We start from the raw sequence: 19,788 nt of genomic DNA, 5'->3' as shown, positions 1-19,788 counted from the left end.
TGATTATTGATTTCTAGCTTCAGTCTGTTGTGATCAGAGCCAGTGCTTTGAATAATTTCAATCTTTTTAAATTTATAAAGACCTGTTTTATGCCCCAGCATATGATCTATCCTGGAGAATATTCCATGAGCATTCATGAAGAATGTATATCCTGGTGTTTTGGGGTGTAACAGTCTATATCTGATTAGACAGATCTAATTCATTTATCAGATTAAGTTCTCTATATCCTTGTTGATCTTGTCTGATTGATCTATCTGTAGAGGAGAGTGGTGTATTGAAGTTTCTCCCTCTATTATTTGTTGAAACTTCTGTTCCTCCCTTCAGTTTTGTCAATGTTTGCCTCATGTACTTTAGTGCTCTTTGATTGGGAGCATGTCTTAGACATTTCTTCTTGGTGAATTGTACGTTTTATTAATATGTAGTGTCCTTGTTTTTTATAACTTTTATACATTTAAACTTTTAAAGTCTATTTTGTCTGATATCAGTTATAACTACTCCTGCTTTCTTTGGTTACAGCTTGCATGGAACATCTTTTTCACTTTCAATCTATTCGTATCATTGGGTCTAAGATGAGTCTCTTGTCAGCAGCATATGGATGGATCATATTTCTTAATCCATTCTGACAGTCTTTATCTTTTAATCAGTGAGTTTAGTCCCTTAACGTTGAATTATTATTGTAAAGGCATTTCTTGAATCTATCATCTTATCCTTCGGCTTTTATTTGTCAGATCTGTATATTATTTTCCCTCTTTCTCTTTTTATCCTTTAAGTTACCATTACTGGTACTCTTCAGTTATGTCCCTGCCTCCAGGCTTTTCTCTCCTCTTTTTTTTTTTTTCCTCAGCCAACAGAACTCCTTTTAGTATTTATTGTTGGGCTGGTCTCTTGTTGACAAATTATCTCCATGAAAATTATGTCCATGAAAATTTTAATCTCTCCTTCACTTTTGAAGGACAGCTTGGCTGGATAAAGAATTCTTGGCTGGAAATCTTTCTCTGGCTGGAAATCTTACCACTACCTTCTCGCCATCTTGTTGCCTGCCGAGTATCTGAACTCAGTTTTATGTGTTTTCCCTTGTATGTGGTAAGTTACCTTTCTCTTGCCAATTTCAGGACTTTCTGTTTGTCTTCAGCATTTGACAGAGTAATTAGTATGTGTCTTGGAATAGGCCTATTTAGATATATTCTATTTGAAGTTCCTTGGGCTTCTTTGATATGTATATGTGTTTTATAAGGGATGGGAAGTTTTCCTCCATTATCTCTTCAACTAATCTTCATAGCCTTTTACTCTTCTCTTCTCCTTCTGGGACACCAGTGATTCTTATGTTTGTTTGCTTCATGTTTCCAGGATATTTCCCTGAGATCCAGTTCAAATTTTTCCATCTTTTTTACCATTTCTTCTTTTGTGTTTTTGAATGCAATTGTCCTATCTTCTGGTCACTTATTCTTTCTTCCACCTCTTCAGATGCGCTGTTGTGTGTTTCCAGTATATTTTTTATTTGGTCTGCAGTGTCTTCTATCTCTAATATCTGCTATTTTTCTACTTATTCTTTCACATTCTTCTTTATGCTCTTTTAGTGTCTCTTTGATATTATGTCATTAGCCAATCCATTGAATTTAAAAGTGTTGTATGAACAACTCTGATTAGTTCCAAAGTCTGCATCTCCTCTGTTGTTTTAATTTTTCATTTGGCTGGGCCATATCTGCCAACATCTTCATATTCCTTATGATTCCCCATTGGCTTTGAGGCATTTGATTACCTAGATGGGGTTATTTTGAAAGTTGATTTCCCTCAGTCATCTAAGGTTTTTTTATTTGCTTGTGTTTGCATGAGAAGAGTGTTGGGCACATGAAAACTGTGGAGGCAGTCTGATATCCACCATTTGACATTCTATTTGACATCTACCAAACAGATCTTTCAGGTAGACTCAGAACCTTAAAACCATTGGAGGGAGGTTAGGGGGAACAGAAATAGCTGTATTACTCCTACTCCAACTTGATCACCTATCATCAACTGTGAACTAAGAACCTTAAATCAAAGGTGAGAGCATTGTGTAGAATCAAATGACAAGTACAGGTAATACAAAGTATGGACGTTTTTTGCCTTCCCACCTTCTGTCTTTGCCTCAATGCTTTGAAACCTTCACTATTACAACATTTACATCCAAGTAATTTATTAATATTTATTTGTACTTGGTTATACTTGGTTGTACAACCCTTTGTACTTGGTTGGTCAATAATTCCCTGCCGAACCAAGGCCCAGACCTCATGCAGGGAATGTACCTCTACTTGAGGATCTGTATGAAGCTAGACAGATAGACAGTTTGCCACACTCTGCTTCTCGTTTCTTCCCAGCACATGGCGCTGTTGGGCTCCTTTTCCCTTTAGGCCTCCTTCTCCCCAGCTACAAACAGCTGAGTGAGCTGAATGGAGACCAGGTCTGGCCAAATCTGCTGGTCCTGGTGTGTGCTGAAAGCCACCCACCTGGGGCTGGGAGGTGGGCACTATGCATCTCTGTGGAGATTCTGTTTGGAGGCCCAATGGGACTGGTGGCCCCCAGGCTTCTTGGGCTTTGGAACTAAGTATATCAGCTGCCCCCAACCTGGAAAACCTGTTGGCTCAGCAGGGTGCAGGGTGCACGGGGGTGGGAGGGGTGGGGGGCGTGAGGTGCAGGTGTGGGGGATGGGGTGCAGGGGCAGAGTGACTTGCTTCCTCTTCCCTGCCTCCCTGTCTGTGCATGCCTAGGGCTCTGGGCCTCCATATGGATACAGGGAGCAGTTAGCTCTTTGCACTCATGAGATTGTCTCTATTAACAAAGGAAAGCAAGTTTACTCACTTCCAGATTCTCCAAGGGAGCTCTGGGCTGTGGAGCTGAGGGGGTTGATATCCCAAGCTAGCTGCTGGTACAGGGACTCTCCTGGGTATGACCTCTTGTCCCCAATGGAGCCCTCTCACCTCATTCTCTGTGTCCCAGATCTTTAGCTTTTTCATCCAGGACTTCCCATATAGTGTAGAAGACCCTTTTTTTGGATCACTCACACCCTGAAACTGTTGTCCCAGTCACTTCTCTAGTTGTTCCTTGGAACAGGGTTAAACTCACCCTGTCCTATTCCACCATCTTCCCAGAAGTTTCTCCAGCAGTATTTTTTTTTTTTTCAGCAGAACATTTTAATGCAACATGTAGGCACAATGAGAATTCTTTCTCACTGCTCAATAACATTTTATCTTTCCTTTGGCCTGAACAGAGCATTTGTTTGTTTTTTATGAAAAAAAATTTTTTTAACATTGCATACATTGCATAAATATAAATATTAATAAATTACTTGGATGTAAATGTTGTAATAGTGAAGGTTTCAAAGCATTGAGGCAAAGACAGAAGGTGGGAAGGCAAAAAACGTCCATACTTTGTATTACCTGTACTTGTCATTTGATTCTACACAATGCTCTCACCTTTGATTTAAGGTTCTTAGTTCACAGTTGATGATAGGTGATCAAGTTGGAGTAGGAGTAATACAGCTATTTCTGTTTCCCCTAACCTCCCTCCAATGGTTTTAAGGTTCTGAGTCTACCTGAAAGATCTGTTTGGTAGATGTCAAATAGAATGTCAAATGGTGAATATCAGACTGCCTCCACAGTTTTCATGTGCCCAACACTCTTCTCATTCCATAAGATTTCTTATTATTATGCAGCAGTGATTCTTAACTGGAATGTCCATATTTCAGTCCTTGAATAAGAAACCCTTCTAAATTTTCTTTACTCAGAAGATAAAGAAAACCCAGTGAAAGCTGCAAATAATCTAGACTTTTTTTTCACCATGTGAGTTAGTTTAAGTGATGGTTCAGTCAGATAGTGCTTGCCTGTTTGTTATGTAAAATGTTTTCCTGAGAAACTTAAACTTGGCTGTTAGCTAGAGAAATACTAACACAGTTGTGAAGGATCGTGCAACAATACGCTCTTTTGACAAAGGTGATAGATTACACTCAAGAACATATCTAAAAAGTTAATAATGGAAAACAAGGAGACAAGAAGTAGGTCCCTCAAATCAGCCTGGATTTTAAACCTTTCTTATAGTACATAAACTTTACCAGATGCTTTATTTTATACCTTTTGTTTCAAATGTGCCTATAAGGACCTTTTTCAAGGCCAAAATTAGCAAAGGAGTATGCTTATGAAGTGGGGGTGAGTTAATAAGTTTATGGTCTGTTGTAAATTTGATAAATATATTTGAAAGATTTTGAATAGTTCCTTTCGTTGCCCATGTTCATTAACCTGATCCAGGACTTTTATGTTCTCAACAATCCTAGTCAGTCAAGGAGTAAAATAGGTAAACTGATTATCTATATACAGAACAGATAGCATAGCACCAGCTTCAGTTTAGCAACAATAAGATATGAGACAGGAGACTTCTTCTCTTGAGATCCCTGAGATGTTTCAGTTGATCCTCGCATAGTAAAAAATAACAGTAGAAGTTAAAATTGCCTCATCCTTCAGCCTCCTAATCTCTAATTACAGAAAATCCATGGAGAAGTATGCCAAAGGACGAAACGATAACTTTGTACTCAATCCAGAGCCTAAACTATGATAGTAAATATAATAGAGTTATAGTGCTCGTCTACTCTTTGTCCCAGACACCCAGTATTCAGCACCTACAGGACTTTGCTTGTAAATGCATTTCACTGAAATTTACCATTATGTTACCATTTACACTACTCTCCTTAGAACCATTCCTCCACCCAGGGGAAGGCTTTCTTCCCAATCCTTACTACTCTGGCTCCTAGACCCACTATCCAGCCCAACATCCAGGGATTCTAAAGGAATGCTGATGTGGAATAGGTAGAGCAAATAAAGGATAAGAGATCCAAAGTGCAGCAAGACATGCAGATTTTGAAGCTGACCATGTTCAACTTGTAAATAACCTGAATCAAGGCTCTGGCAAAGCTAGAGTCTTACCATAGTTAGATAAATACTTCCCAAAGTTGATAGAGCCCAGGGTACCCAGCCACTCTTAAAATTAATACTCTTAGAGACATTTAACATTACCACCACCCCCCCCTCAGAAAATAAATCCAACACATCAGGAGTCTTTAGTATTTAGGATCAAGGCAGACTACATCTACTGGGTAAGTTTTAAGCAGTAGGAGACATAATCCTGAGAACAGCTACTAGCTGTATAGAGCATAATATAGTCAAAGCCATAGCAGCTGGCTGAAGGGGCTTTATCTCAAACTGCCAAGCCAAGCTCATGCAACGCTCAAATAAATTTGGAAGATAAATTTTAGTGACAGGGCCTCAGGATCAAATCCACTTATATTTGGCATGCCTACTGGTAAATAAAATTAAGGCTCTTAATTAGCAGTTTTTGAAAGGGAGAGATGGTAGGTGTTTGAAGGGTAAAGACTGAAGAAGCCAGCAAGGAAAATGGGATGTGTACTCTTTTATAAATCTAAGTGAAAATTCAGTTGCCTAGCGGGACAATTTCTGCTGTGGGAAAGGAAATTTGGGGTTGTGGTGGGGGTAGGGTGGTGGTGGTATTTATTTATATACTGATTTGTTCCCCAAAAGTTCTAAGAGTTTGCTGTATTAACTTAGATTTTCTGTGACTAATACAAATATGATTATCGAATAAAATGCAACTTGTTTGTTTTTATGAGTTAAGTGAAACTAATATGAATAAGTGAGTATAATTATAGTTATAATCAAGTTCAGTTTTAATTGTTTATGTTTTTACAGCTGGTCCCCAACACACCCCCCAAAATTAAACTTCCTAAGGACAGCAACCAGTGTCCTGATATTTAATGGAAATTCCATTACTCCATAAACATTTTAAATGAATGAACATACTGGTTATGTGATACTTTGGAGTTACTTAATTGGAAAAAGAGATTAAAAATAAGCTGATGAAAATTTAATATAATTTTAATATGAATATTTTAATTTTTAATATTTTCTCTCTCAGCTAAAAAGTTGCCAAAAAATGAACCACAGAATCCAGGAGCCAATTCTGCCAGAGGAAGAGGAGTAGACCTTACTGAACCTACACAGCCAACCAGGAGTCAGTGTTGTAGTAACTAAACTTCCAGTTTGAACGAACTGGAATAATCTTCTGCTTCCTAAATGTTAATAACCATGGAATTGGGCATTAACAAGCCCAGTGTGACTTCCAAAAAGAAGAGACTGATGATAGAGTCATGTTTCTAATACAGAATTATTTTAAGTGTTTCGAACTTAATTTTTAATAACATGCATGTATTCCTCTGACTAATGTTTCAGCAGTAGAAGGGGAAAATAAGAGCTGTTATGTGTACTTGTTTTGTTGGAAGGTGAGGGGGAATTGTTTCTCATCACTAGAGATAGACAAATGGCTGTGTGGGCCCACAGTTAACCAACTAGTTCCTCTAAACTAGTAGAGTAGTAATCTGTGAAAAAGATTTGGAACTTACTAATTTGGGCTTTCAGAAGCATTCTTTTTCTAGAAGGAGGTTCTTGAAGATATTTATGCTTAGCTACAGTATTCAGGTAAACAGTTATTTCTCCAAGTATCCATACTTAAAGTGTACATTCCATACTTTAATAAAAAGGCCACAAGAAGACAGTCTCATATCTTCAGGGGAAAAAAATGAACATTAATGGCATACTGTATCTAAAGTATAGCCAATCCTGTTATTTTTTAAATGGTGATAAAAATCATATGTAGCCCCATCTTGTTTTAGGAATATGAAAACTGGTAAATGCATCTTAATGGATAGTGTTCACTACAACATGTGCGCTCTTCAACAAAAATGAAATAAACCAGGTGTTTGTGATTTCTTTTTAATCACGGCTGTCCATTTATGCAGGGTGGTTTTGTTTGGGGTAGGGACAGGGCTTGTTCCCTTTGGACACAATATAGTCAATGCACTAACAATTATGTACATTCAAACTTGATTATTTTAAATTCGATCTTCAAATGTAAATAGGGCATCACATTGTAGTCTCCATATATGTTTGATAATTTCTGTAATATTTAAGAGTTACTTAAAAGTATACAATGTACAGTTACTAAAACAGCTAATTTCCTTCTGTCCCTTTTAAAAGGCTTCAATTGTTTCTACATGGCTAGAACCATAATAAACAGTGTATCTGTAATTTGTAATATAAGTATTGGGGTATGTTAATAACAATCTAGCAGCCTTGTTTTCCAAAATTCATTTTATTTTGATCAGTTCATGATATTGCACTAATTCTTTTAGTTATTTTCATTATATGAAATCTACCATGTGTCAGAGATGATTTAATCTATATTTAAGTGTTGAACTGCTAGCAGAATTTGTACATTTACAGTAATTCAAAGTTAGTAAGGAAAACAACTCACCAGTGTTTATTAGTTTTCTATTGAGGTGCTCAGGTTTGAATAAAGTGGTATAAACAGCAAGTGTTGGTTTTTCTCTTTCTTGGTATCAGACACTGAACATAAATGGTGTTATGTAACTTTAAATTTACTTTTATATCCTCTTTACCATGTTTTTAAAATGATTTTCTTAATACTAATGAATCATCCTAGTATCTAGGTCATTGGTGAATTGTCCTTATGGCATTATATTTTCATATTCTGGGTGATCAGAACTTTATTTTTTATGTCCAAAATTGATATTCACTTCCATTAAGAAGTATTACCATAACTGTAATGTTGTCTCTAGAACCAGCCACTAAAGCAGCATTTACAAGTTCTTGGCTAATGTACTCAGCTGCACTTTCATAAAAACTTTTTTTGCATGATTCTTTTTCTTTCTCACTTGATTCATTTGGCGTACCATCTGCAGTGAATGGTCCATGAATTTCTTTCCTACTGCAAGGTTCTTGATTACTCATTTCTGGTGGAAATGTTTCTATAGAGTTAAAAATGGGATGCTCAAAAAATTTTGAATCAGATAAATTTTCATTTGAATTTATAGCTGACAGACATTCTTTAGATGAAGATTTATATTGAAACAATACATGGATATGAGTTTCTGATTTAGTATTACTTAGTTCTTCACTGAGTGGGGAAATTGGAAGCCCTGTGGATAGTGACGATTTATTTTGCATGATAGAGCAGTATCTTTCTTTATACAGGTGGAACGTTGTCATTGCCAGAGAAATGACTTCCTTTTTATCCAGAACATCCCATAGTCCATTTGTAGCTAAGATAAGGAATTGGCATAAGTCATCTATAGGAACAGAGATGGTTTGAGGTGCTGGAATAACAAGCTTTTTCAATTTGGGATTTCCATGAAATCCAAGTCCTCGTGTAATTTTCAGTTGCCCTTCTAGAAAGAATCCATTTGGTTCATTTGAACTAATTATCGCACCATTCTTAAGTACTCTTCTTCTTTCGGTTAAGTTTTGTGTAGTATGTTCCTTGGTTAGGCGAAAATCCATCCCATTTCTGCATAAGACTGCTTGTACATTACCTAAAACATTAAAATTTAAAAATACCCTGGAGTTTTTAAGTAATTGTATTCAAAGTTATGCATCAATTCTGTATTTCAATGCATAAACAGAAATCATGCCATTTAAGAAACATTTTTAAAATATGTGTAATATTGGTATCTACCAGATAATTTTCACTAATTACAATTTCAAACTTGGAGGCCAATTTATCCTTCACTTTTAAGCATTTTAGTGTTTAAAATACTGCATATAGAATTAAAGTAACTAGACTACAGATAATGAAAAATAATTTTTAATCAATTTCTTTTATGAAGCAGCATCAGAATATTTTAGAGTCAAGATGTTGAACCTTTTATGACATATACTCTATGGAGAAGATATTTTTTAAATGTTTAAATGCTTCTGCAATATAAAATGCAAACTTTGATTTTAAAAATGGAGTTTGATGATTTTGTAAGTGGTAAAAGTTAAAATGTGAACAAATTTAAATTTAGATCATGGGTGATGAAAACATTAGAATGTCACTGTTAATGCCAACCTTGTTAGTTTCCTGTAATGTGTGGTTAAAAAAAAGTCAATAAGCCCTGTGAAAAAAATTTATGTATGTTATGTATAAAAATGGATAACAGCAAGCCAACATTAAATTAAACCCTTTGGTTAAAAACAATTCTTAGAAGTTGGTGGTAGTTTGTTCATGGTTTGGATGAACATATGATGTATATACCTAATTGAAATTTTAAGAAAATCTAAACATAATTTTCTGAACTGATTGAGGGATGGTTGTATACTAAAGCTTTGGTTTATAGAAAACAGATTTACAGAATTTCTTTCCTCTGTTAGGGAAATTTTCTCCATGTTTTTAGAAACAATTGTATATTCAATCATATGCAATAGTTTTTCTTGTTAGAATCATTTGTCATTTATGAAACAGTATCTAAAGTACTTTAAGATAAGGTTGGTGATGTCTGGATATTATATCTTTTTTTAAGACTTAAAATTCCTGGAGTAGTATGGAAATTTTAGATAGGCTATTCTGGTTTCAAATGTGGTGCTGTACCTGGAATTAGAACTTTGTAGCTGCAGGAATCCAATTCTAATTCCCTTGACTTTTTAAAGAAATGTAGGCTTAGAAGGATGAGGTTCACGTAACTAGAATGGTTGCACAGAAAGAAAGCCAAACTTGTTGAAGTGTTGAGGTCAGGCGTAGGCTAAACCTATAAGCTCATTTGCATAATGGGAATTACTAATACCTGAACTTCCAACAGATGATGTATGTAAAAAGTGTTTTGAGTCGGGCTATGGTGGCTCAGCAGGTAGAGTGCTGGAGACCCGGGTTTGATTCCTGGGGCCTGCCCATGCAAAAAAAAAATGTTCTGGAAACTAGAGATGTATATAAACGATAGTTCTAAAAACTACATTCCCTCTTTTGCTAGTATTTTGTATTAATTTGTCTTGTGAGTCTTTTACTCTGCAGAAAGTAAATCAGTAAAATGTTCCTGACTTTTGTCTGGTGGTAAATTATGACCTTAACAGCAAAGCTGCTAGAGTGTTATTGAACATATCAACTGGAAGATTGTGAATTGTTCTGTTAGGAGGACATACAATTCAGTACTCTTTGAAATTAGAAAATTTCTCCTTGTCCACATATGCATATGAATAGTGCAGCCAGAGCTCTGAAAACGGGACATAATTTGGCTCAGAGGGCAATCAAATCCATTGATTTTGTAAATGTGTATTTGCATGTAGTAAACCAATGTCCATTCATGAAAAAAAAATTTACCTTCTACGTGATTTGAAAGGAATTTAATAACAATTACAGTGGAAGGAAATTTTGATTTGTTTACATCTCCAGAGAGCTTGGTAAATGTAGCCTTATGCACTATATGTCCTTTTTTGTTTTTATATGATATGCTAGCTAGTAAAAAATGCTATTTTTATTCATTTTGCAACCTGTGAACATCCTGGGGTTCTGTGCAATAAAATTTTCTAGCAGAAGGAACATTACATCCTGGTTGAAATCCTTACTCTGCCATTGATTTGCTGTTTGAGTAATTAACTTCATTGATGGTTTATCCTGTTTTTAGGGAGATATTGCCATCTGAATGGCTCAGTTCTTTAGATGTTTTAAAGGGACATAGGGAAAGAGAAAATGAGAATTAGCTGGGATTTATCAACTGTTCATGCATGTAGCTCAGAAAATAAAGTATCTATAAGATTCAGGTCCTGGAATAGGACTAATGGAAGCAGACAGGAAAAAAATTTGATGTCAGTTCTATTTCCTGAACTTAGGGTTGCATATGCTGTCAACGCAAATGGGGTTGTTGAAAGCAAACGACTGTATTAAAAACTGAAAGCTAGAATAGATTGATGAATCTTCCCAAAGGAAGATGGGAAATCTGAAGATTTTAAATCACTGTTATGTCCATGTAGACTGGAGAACTGAATGAAGTCTCAGAAGGAGCAAGTCTTTGATAATTTAAGAGGTAGTACAGATCGACTTTAAAGATTCTTGTAATATTTGTTACGAAGAAATGTTAACAGCTAAGCAATGAACTGTGCAATGATTTCCACAAAAATTTGAATGAGCATAAATGAGAATGCAAGTCCCTAGAAATAAATTTATGAGCTTCAAGTAGTTGAAATGATTATATTCAGGCAAAATTTGTACTCAGAAATTGAACAGAGTGAGAAAGCAACATGGTTAGAGTCAGTAATTATAGGTGGGGATTAAAAAGAGCTGCTTTGAAATGATGTTCAACTTCAACAGCATAATCAAACAAAGTGTTTCTTACGTAGAGGGCAATGCTTTAACTGCCTCCTGCAATCACAGGGTTATCTCCAACTCCCTGTTGAGTATTCACAGGAAGAGTATTCCTGTGAACTTGAGGGTGACCAGAATCCCAAGCAAGGTGTGCTAGCGCTCAATGGACAAGATCAATGTTTTTCTCAGATAAAGCCAGGAAGGTCACTTACTGTTGAAGAGAACAAGCAAAGCTTTAAGTGAGGTTTATAAAGGAACTGAAGGGAAGAGGGAAATTTTTTATGTAGGGGTATAAAAAAGAAACATACCTAGGATGCATAAGACTGCCTTGAGGTAAAAGACTGCTTAGTCTAGAAGAAACAATTGTGTAAGGAGAAAGATTGGGAGCCTGACAGACTTGAACTTTTATCCCAACTTTTTGTCAGTGCAACCTTTGTTAAATCACAGTGTTATTCTTAATTATCATGGTCACTTTGAGGATTCAAGAAGCAATTTAGTAATATTACTAGCAATAACAATGAGGTAATTTAGTAATAGTGTTGCTACTAACATTAATATAATATTAATATTACTTTCCTTCATTTGTGTTCCATGAAGAGAAAAGCAGGGTAAGAGAAATTGTCTAGAAGAAATAGGGCAAACCACAAATGTTTAATTTCAGGTCCATTATAAAAAATGTGTAGAAAATCCTTATGAAATAGAATTACATGCATAAGGGAGTAGGAACCAGTAACTTTTAATTTTGGAAAAGAGGAAATAGTTATTGGTGAAAGGAAAAGAAGCAATTCAAAATAAGCTTAAAGGAAATTCAAACATGGGTGACGTATACCAAAAATAAGAGCATAATAGATGAGGCTAGAGATACAACCAATATCCAGCTTTTCTTCAGGACTAATTTCAGCAAAAGAAGTTGAATTTGTTTAATTATATGCTTGGACACCGGGTTTCAGGCTTTTAATTCGATGTTTGATAAGATCCTATTTGTTTTGTTTCACAAGATGGCATGATCATGTAACTCATGTTAACCATTGTTCACTGGAGCCTAACAATACTTTGCACGTGGGTCTCAAATATTTGTGTAATATATGTTGTATGTATGCTCAGGTCAGGTTTGTAGGTGAGTCCTCCACCACTAAAAAAAAAGGGGTATGTAGAACGTCAGTGTTATTTAAGAATATAGTTTCTTTCCCGCATAAAGGAGATTCTGGAGTTGAATTATGTTTTAGGGAAAATGGAAAGTAACACTAAACCAGTGTGAATAAGCAGAAATATTCACATCTAGCCAGGAAAATCACAAACAAAAATAAGGTCTGCAAGTAACAATAGTCGTGAGTGAAGAAAGGGAAGGCCCTGTAGAAGTGAAGACACACCCTAAAAACAGCAGGAACCTGGTGGTATTCATTTGAAGTAACAAGATTACAAGTCAAAAAGATTTGAAGTCCTGGCTGACAAGTTATGTAATCTTATATAATCATTTTATGAGCTTCAATTTTCTCACATGTTAAAAATATGATTATCCTTATCTCAAAAGTTGTGAGGATTAGATGAAAGGAGTCATTTGGTAAAGCAGAGAGGAAGAGAAGGAAAAGGGATTGATGTGGCCACTAAAACTTTAACGGAGAAGTAGGTAAGATCATGGCTGGTCCAGAATTAGTGTAAGTTGGGACAGAAAGGAAGCTAGGACACAAAAGTAGTTTATGGGGCCCCATAAAAAGGAATTGTGAAGAACAATTAGGTACGTAAAGATATGAGGTTAGCAGTATGCACTAAAACTCAGTATTACAAAAAAAAAAAAGTGGTCTAGGTCCTGTATTGACCCTCCCACTGAGAATAAGTCAATATCTTGGATTACATGTATATTTTTTAAGTTATATGCATTGATAGGCAAAAAAGTAAGGAATTCTCAAATTAAAATAGTAATGGCTGAATCCTAGAGTAAGCATAGTACTGAAAACCAACTTTTACCTGAGCATTTATTGAGTTGAATAAATGAGATCTGAATTTTCCCGTGATTGTGGAAGAAAAGACAAAATCCAAGTAGGAAAGACTAATGCCTCTTCCCATAGGACCCCACAAAGTGCCATGCCCTCACTGAAACAATGAATCAAAATAAACCTAGGGAAAAAATAAATAAATAAAAATAATAAACCTAGAGGGTAGTGCAATGGTGGCTTGGTGGCAGAATTCTCACCTACCATGCCAGAGACCTGGGTTCAATTCCCAGTGCCTGCCCATGCAAAAATAAATACAAATAAATAAACGTAGGCCACTGTTTCAGGTTGAAAAAGCTGCTGTAAAGCCAAATTAAGGTACCACCAAGAGTATACCTTCACTCAAGAAAGGCCAAATGAGGCCAGGGTTTCTGTCACATGGGAAGGGACATGGTGATGTCAGCTGCCCTTCTCTCTCCGCTTCTGGTTTCAAATGGCTCTCTCAGAATCTCCAAGCATCTGTGAGTGTTCTCCAAAATGCTCCCCTCTTAAAGGACTCCAGTAAGCTAATTAAGACCCACCTTGAATGGGTGGTGTCACAGCTCCATGGAAACAACCTAATCAAGAGGTCCCACCCACAATGATCTGCACCATAAGACTGGATTGTTAAAGCATGGCTTTTCTGAGAGTACATAACAGTTTCAAACCAGCACAGCCCCACACTATCCAACTGCAAGAGCAAAAAAATGACTATTTCAAATCTTGATGCTAAGCAGAGGAGGGGGAAAGGAAGAGATTGCTAAGAACTTGGAACTACCAAACTTCATGTTTTGAAGTCTGAAGAATCTCAAATTGAGAATTTAATTCATATTGGTAGTGTCCACAGACACCTGGCAGTAGCAAATGCAATACTTTCTGGATAACACAGTCCTCAAATAATTCCCACAAATATAAATTCTGGGAAATTTCTCTTGCTTCTGGTCATGATACCATAACAGTTACTGAATGTGTTGCAGAGACCAAGTCCTGAGACACCTGAGAATCAGGACAGATGAAGGAAGCTTGAGCTCACTTAGGACAGAGTGCTAGAGAGAAGAGAGCTGCAAAGAGAATCCTGGAGATTTGCAGAGGAGTTTCCTCAAGTATTCAGCAGAGTACTGGTCTGTGCATGTGTGTGTGAGGAAACTTACCAACATTGGGAAAAGAACCATCTGAAAAGGATGGGAGGGAACATTACCCAATACTTGCACAGGGCCAGGAACTGTGCTTGTTCCTACCAGCCAGACTGGAAAAACATGATCATCAGGTCATTGGTAGTGTGCACAGAAAGATCCTGTCTCCATAGTCCATAATAATTAGTCCATATTGAGAACTGCTTCAGATCTACCTGACAAGTCATAAAAGCATGATCTGAAAGGATCAAACCGTTCCCAAGTAATTTAATATCCCAGAGCGAATGTCAAGAAGATTTATAGAAAACAAAAATATTTATCACCCAACAAAGTAAAATCCACGTCTGGCACTCAATCATGTATTACCAAGTGTAGTGTATTGAAAGGTAGCGCCCCAAAAGATATGTCCACATCCTAACAGAACCTGTGACTGTGAACTTATTTGGAAAAAGGGCCTTTGCATATGAAATCAAAGATCTCAAGATAAGATCATCCTGGATTGTTCAGGTGGGCCCTAAATTTAATGAGAGTATTCTTACAAGAGATACACAGGGAGAAGAGAAGACCATGTGAAGATGGAGGCCAAAATTTGAGTTATGCAGCCATGAACCAAGGAATGCCTAGAGCCATCAGAAACTGGAAGAGGCAAGGAAGGATTCTTCCTCTAGAACTTGTAGGGGAGTGTGGCCTAGCCAACACCACGATTTTGGATTCCTAGCCTCCAGAATCCTGCAAGTTTGTGATAATTTGTTATAAAGGGGAAAAATAATCAGTTAAAACCAACCCAGAATTGAAACAAGTAATAGAATTAACAGACAGAAAATGTAAAAGTTATTATAATTGCATTCCATATGTTCAAAAAGTTAAGTAGAAGCAAAATGTTACACAGAAACATAAAAGACTTTTAAAAGGCACAAATAAAATTTATAGAGATTAAATCTACAATGTCTGAAATGAAAAATATACTGGATATGATTATGCCCAAATTACACATTGCAGAAGGAAAGATTGGTAAGCCTGAAGACATAGCAAAAGAAATCTCAATGGAAGCATAAAAAGAAAAAGGAGCTTCTAAACATGAAAATATTAGGAAGCCATGGGACAATTTTAAGTGGCCTAAAAAACAAAAATGAAGGCATATCACAATCAAATTACTTAAAACCAATGATAAAAAGAACATATTTAAAGCAACTAGGGGGAAGGAAAAACACATTATGTAGCAGCCATAGGCCTGCAAGGCCTCAATGAAGCTGAATTAGAAGTAGCAGTCCTCTGACATAATGTCTTCCAAGAGCAACAGAGCCAACTGGCTGAAGCTGCCCGCCCTGAGGAGGAAGGAGAGATGTATACCAATCAGTCTGGTGAAATAAAAACCTTCAGGACTACATCCACCCACAGAAGCCAGCAGAACTGCCAGAAACCTCTTTCTCAAAGCTTCAGAAAACAGTTAAATGACTACAATAACAAGGTGAGCACTGAATCAAGAAAAAGGCTATTTAAAAGTAGTCAGAGGGTGGGCCATGGTGGCTCAGCAGGCAGAATTCTTGCCTGCCATGCCAGAGACCTGGGTTTGATTGCCGGTGCCTGCCCATGTTAAAAAAAAAAAAAGATTGTAGGATAGAGCTCCAGTTGAGGTGATATCATCAACATGGCAACAGAGACATCCCCTGGAAAAGTGACTCTTCATAATCAACTTGCTTGGAACTCTGGAGGATCAGAGAGACGGGAGAAGTACTCCCCAAATGCTGAATTGAAGACAAAGAAAATCTCCAAGATCATGTAGATTTCCATCCCAGACCCACCAGTTCAGACCCCTCCCCCTCACTCCATCGCATGCAGCTTGGGAGATGCTCAGATTCCTCCTGCTGCAGATGCAGACTATAGAGACACTTATAGCAAAGAATTAGAGCCCCACACATATCCAAACACAGGGACCCAATTCTGCAGAACAAAACCAGCTGAGGGGTGCTGCAAACAAAAGGGCACTCTGAGGGAAAACAGAGAGAGACTATAGCTGAACCACTGGCAAAAGGTGTGCACCCTCAATCCAGTCTCTGCTTGCTGGACATAGAAACTCAAAATAGAATTTGCTAGATTGAACCAGCTTTCTGAACTAACTCTATCTATGTCCCTGGGGTGGGATACCCTAACAGGAGAAAAACAGAGGCAGAATGGCCTCACAGAAAAACAAGGGAGGGAGGGGAACTGAACTGTTGAAAGACAGGATGGGTCCCAGAAAGGAAACGTATAAGGAAAAGGGGACACTGAGTAAGGAAAAAAATTTTTTTCTAAATCACAGGAACTCCCTGGAGCCTGCACATGCAGAGGAAAAAAGAAAAGAAAAATCATAGGAACAGGAGAGAAAATTCTACACAAAAGAAAGAGTACAGATCAAGATTCCCAGAGAAGGAATAGAGAAAGGGAGCTTACTCCTGAAGACGAAACAATTACACAGAAAGTTCAGTCTTAAAAATTGTACAGCAAGATTTTGGCCAGATAGGCCATCTGCTCTCCTACTACATGCCCAGTAATAAATTTTTTCTTTCTTTGAAAAAAAAAAAAATTGTACAGCATATCCAGGCAAGAATCAGATGAAGAAGAGCTGAGAAAATCTGAAAAGTTAAGCACAAGCTACTCTGAAGATCCAGAATAAGTTAGACCAAGCATCAAAGAAGAGCCTTAATACAAAGCAAATCAACAATAAACCACTAAACAAGAGGGGGAAACTAACCTTGAGAGTTAACACATCAAAATAATCAGATGCCAAGATATCAGCAAAACATTACAAGCCATACTAAGAAAAAGGAAGATACAGCTCAGTCAAGAGAACAAATGAAAACTTCAGAAGAGACACAGAATTTGGAATAACTAAAGAATTTCAAACAAATCTCCTAAATCAATTCAAGGAGATGTAGGAAAATATGAATATAGAGCTAAAGGATACAAAGAAGATAATGTGGGAGCATAAAGAAGGATTTGAAAGTTTAAAAAAGGAAAATAATAGAAATTATGGAGATGAATGCACAATAATCAAGTTTAAAATACACTAGAGGCATACAACTACAGATTTGAACAGGCAGAAGAAAGAAGCAGTGAACTAGAAGACAGGACAATCCAAATCATACAGTTAGAACAGATGGAGAAAAGCATAGAAAAGATTGAACAGTGTCTCAGGGATTTGAGTGATGGCATGAAGTGAACAAACAGATGTATCATGGGTGTCTCAGAAGGAGCAAAGAAGGGAAAAGGAGCAGAAAGAATGTTTGAGGAAGGAAATAATGGTCAAAAATTTCCCAACTCTTATGAAAGACATAAATAGACATTCCAAGAAGCACAACGTACTCCTAGCAAAATAAATCCTAATAGATCTACTCCAAGAAACACACTAATCAGAATGTCAGATGCCAAATATAAAGAGAGAACACTGAAAAGAGCAAGAGAACAACAATTCATCACATACAAGGAATCCTTAAAAAACTAAGTGCCAATTTCTCATTAGAAACCATGGAGGTGAGAAGGCAGTGGTATGATATTTTTAAGGTACTGAAAAAAAAACTGCCAATTCAAAAATTCTTTATCTGGCAAAACTGCCCTTCAAAAATGAGGGAGAGTTTAAAATATTTACAGGTAAACAGAAACTGAGAAACAGTTCATCAACAAAGACCTGCCTTACAAGGATTACTAAAGGGAGTTCTATAGGTTGAAAGGAAAAGACAAGAGAGAGTGGTTTGGAGTAGCGTAAATCAATGAAGATCTGCAGTAAAGAGTAAATGCAAAACACAACAGTACTGTTTCCTAAAGCAAGGATGTTGAAAGGCATGCAATGACCTGAATAAACCTTGGGGGCAATGTGTTTTCCTGGAACTCTGAGTAACTCTGTGATACCTAAGACCCAGAAATGGGGTGCTGCAGCCCTAAAAGTTAGCACAGCTATATACAATAACAGTTAAAGTAACCAAAAAAGAGATTGGGCCTCAATTAGAAATAAAAATGAAATCAATCTGACTGGGACTAAGATAAATCAGAATATGGGATAAAAGAGGATCATGTATGTAGTTTAGACCCTCACCTACTGTATGAGACCAAACAGAGAGATTTGTTATGTCTAGAACCTAAATTTTTTGTTAACACACATAATCTGAATCAACCTTTCTGGACAGCTTATGTTAACAACCCATTCTTGGTGTCCAGAATAGGGATGAGGCCTTGTAATTCTATATAACTTAATATAATGCCCAGATGCATCTTAGACTGTGGTGGGCTAATAATTTTAAAGTATTGGTAGAATCCATTGAGGGTCTAAAAAAAAATTGAACTATTAAATTTTCCCATCTGGGAAACCCTAGGCACCATCTCAACCATTGGGGACTCCCCCCAAAATAGGCCAAGCCCCTGACTTTGAGGCTTGCCCTTGTGAAGCTTATTTCTGCAGCGGAGAAGCTAAGATTACCTATAACAAGACCTAAGAGTTGCTTCCAGGAAACCCTTTTTTGTTGCTCAAATGGGCCTCACTCTCTCTCTAAGCTCAACTCTACAAGGAAAATCATTATTCTCCCCACTAGGTGAGACATGACATCCAGGGTTGAAAGTCTCTTTGACAACATGGGACATGAATCTAGGGGATGAGTCTGGCCATAGCACTATGGGATTTACAATGCCTTCCTGACCAAAAGGGGGAAAAAGTGTAATAAAATAAGGCATCAGTGGCTAAGAGAAATAAAATAGAGTCAAGAGGTTGTTCTGGAGGCTACTTTTATGTAAACTTCAATTAGATAGTACTGATTGCTATGGTTTGCTAAACCCCAACCAATATCACTCCTGTTAACTCTTAAGAACACCTAGGGCTCAAACTGAGATGCTATAAAAGTTTCATGCAGACTTCTGGGCCAAGATGGTGGCTTAACAATGTGTGCATTTTAGTTTGTCCCCCAGAACAACTACTAAATAACCAGAAACAATACAGAACAGCTCCTGGGGCCACATCAGTGACCAGACACACAGCGTACCCCAATCTGGACCAGCTGGACCGGCTGTGAGCCCCCCCAGAACTGTGAGTTCCCCAAGCTGCGGTGGCCTGTGCCCCTCCCCCAAGGCCACTTCCCAGAGGGGAAAGGAAAGAGACTTTACCAGCAGCAGGGGCTGAGCCCAAACACCAATTGTGGAATTAATTAACAAATTCTGACCACTAAAAATAGACCCCCAGTGCAGGTGAACCTGGTCAAAGCAGAGTTCGCTTATTTTTGCCCCGGTGCCTTCCCCAGGGGAGGGGTGAAGCCCAATTCAGGTGGAATCCCTCTCTCAAGGAATTCAGACACCAGGGCTTGGTAATTTGAAACCATTAAAACCAGCCTACAACCTCTCCTTGGTCTCCACCATGCCCCCAGCCAAAGTTAAAGGTACCGCATCATCTTATGCTGGTGGGACCTGCAGGCAGACAAGCATCACATACTGGGCAGGATAAGAAAAACAGAGTCCAGAGACTTCACAGGAAAGTCTTTCAACCTGCTGGGTCTCAC

General features: G+C 37.4%; 2 protein-coding genes across 3 annotated transcripts in view; one reads left to right on the top strand and one right to left on the bottom strand.

Annotated features, from left to right (window-relative positions):
• RAB5A (RAB5A, member RAS oncogene family) overlaps positions 1 to 7,410 on the top strand; it is a 36,786-nt gene extending 29,376 nt beyond the window's left edge. Inside the window, exon 6 of the mRNA XM_077130035.1 lies at positions 5,956 to 7,410. Coding sequence (XP_076986150.1) covers positions 5,956 to 6,071 — 116 coding nt within the window. The 3' untranslated portion in view covers positions 6,072 to 7,410. The remainder of the gene's footprint in view (positions 1 to 5,955) is intronic.
• The window catches only part of PP2D1 (protein phosphatase 2C like domain containing 1), a 56,531-nt gene continuing 43,550 nt past the window's right edge, over positions 6,808 to 19,788 (bottom strand). The window contains exon 4 of one of the 2 annotated variants that reach the window (XM_077130034.1): positions 6,808 to 8,428. In XM_077130034.1, coding sequence (XP_076986149.1) covers positions 7,611 to 8,428 — 818 coding nt within the window. In that variant the 3' untranslated portion in view covers positions 6,808 to 7,610. The remainder of the gene's footprint in view (positions 8,429 to 19,788) is intronic. The other variant, XM_077130033.1, reaches the window with a different exon arrangement.

This window comes from Tamandua tetradactyla, chromosome 15, assembly GCF_023851605.1.
Source record: "Tamandua tetradactyla isolate mTamTet1 chromosome 15, mTamTet1.pri, whole genome shotgun sequence".
In the NCBI taxonomy this organism is placed as follows: domain Eukaryota; kingdom Metazoa; phylum Chordata; class Mammalia; order Pilosa; family Myrmecophagidae; genus Tamandua; species Tamandua tetradactyla.
Note: the sequence above shows the minus strand (reverse complement) of the source record. Positions and strands in the feature narration are given on the sequence as shown.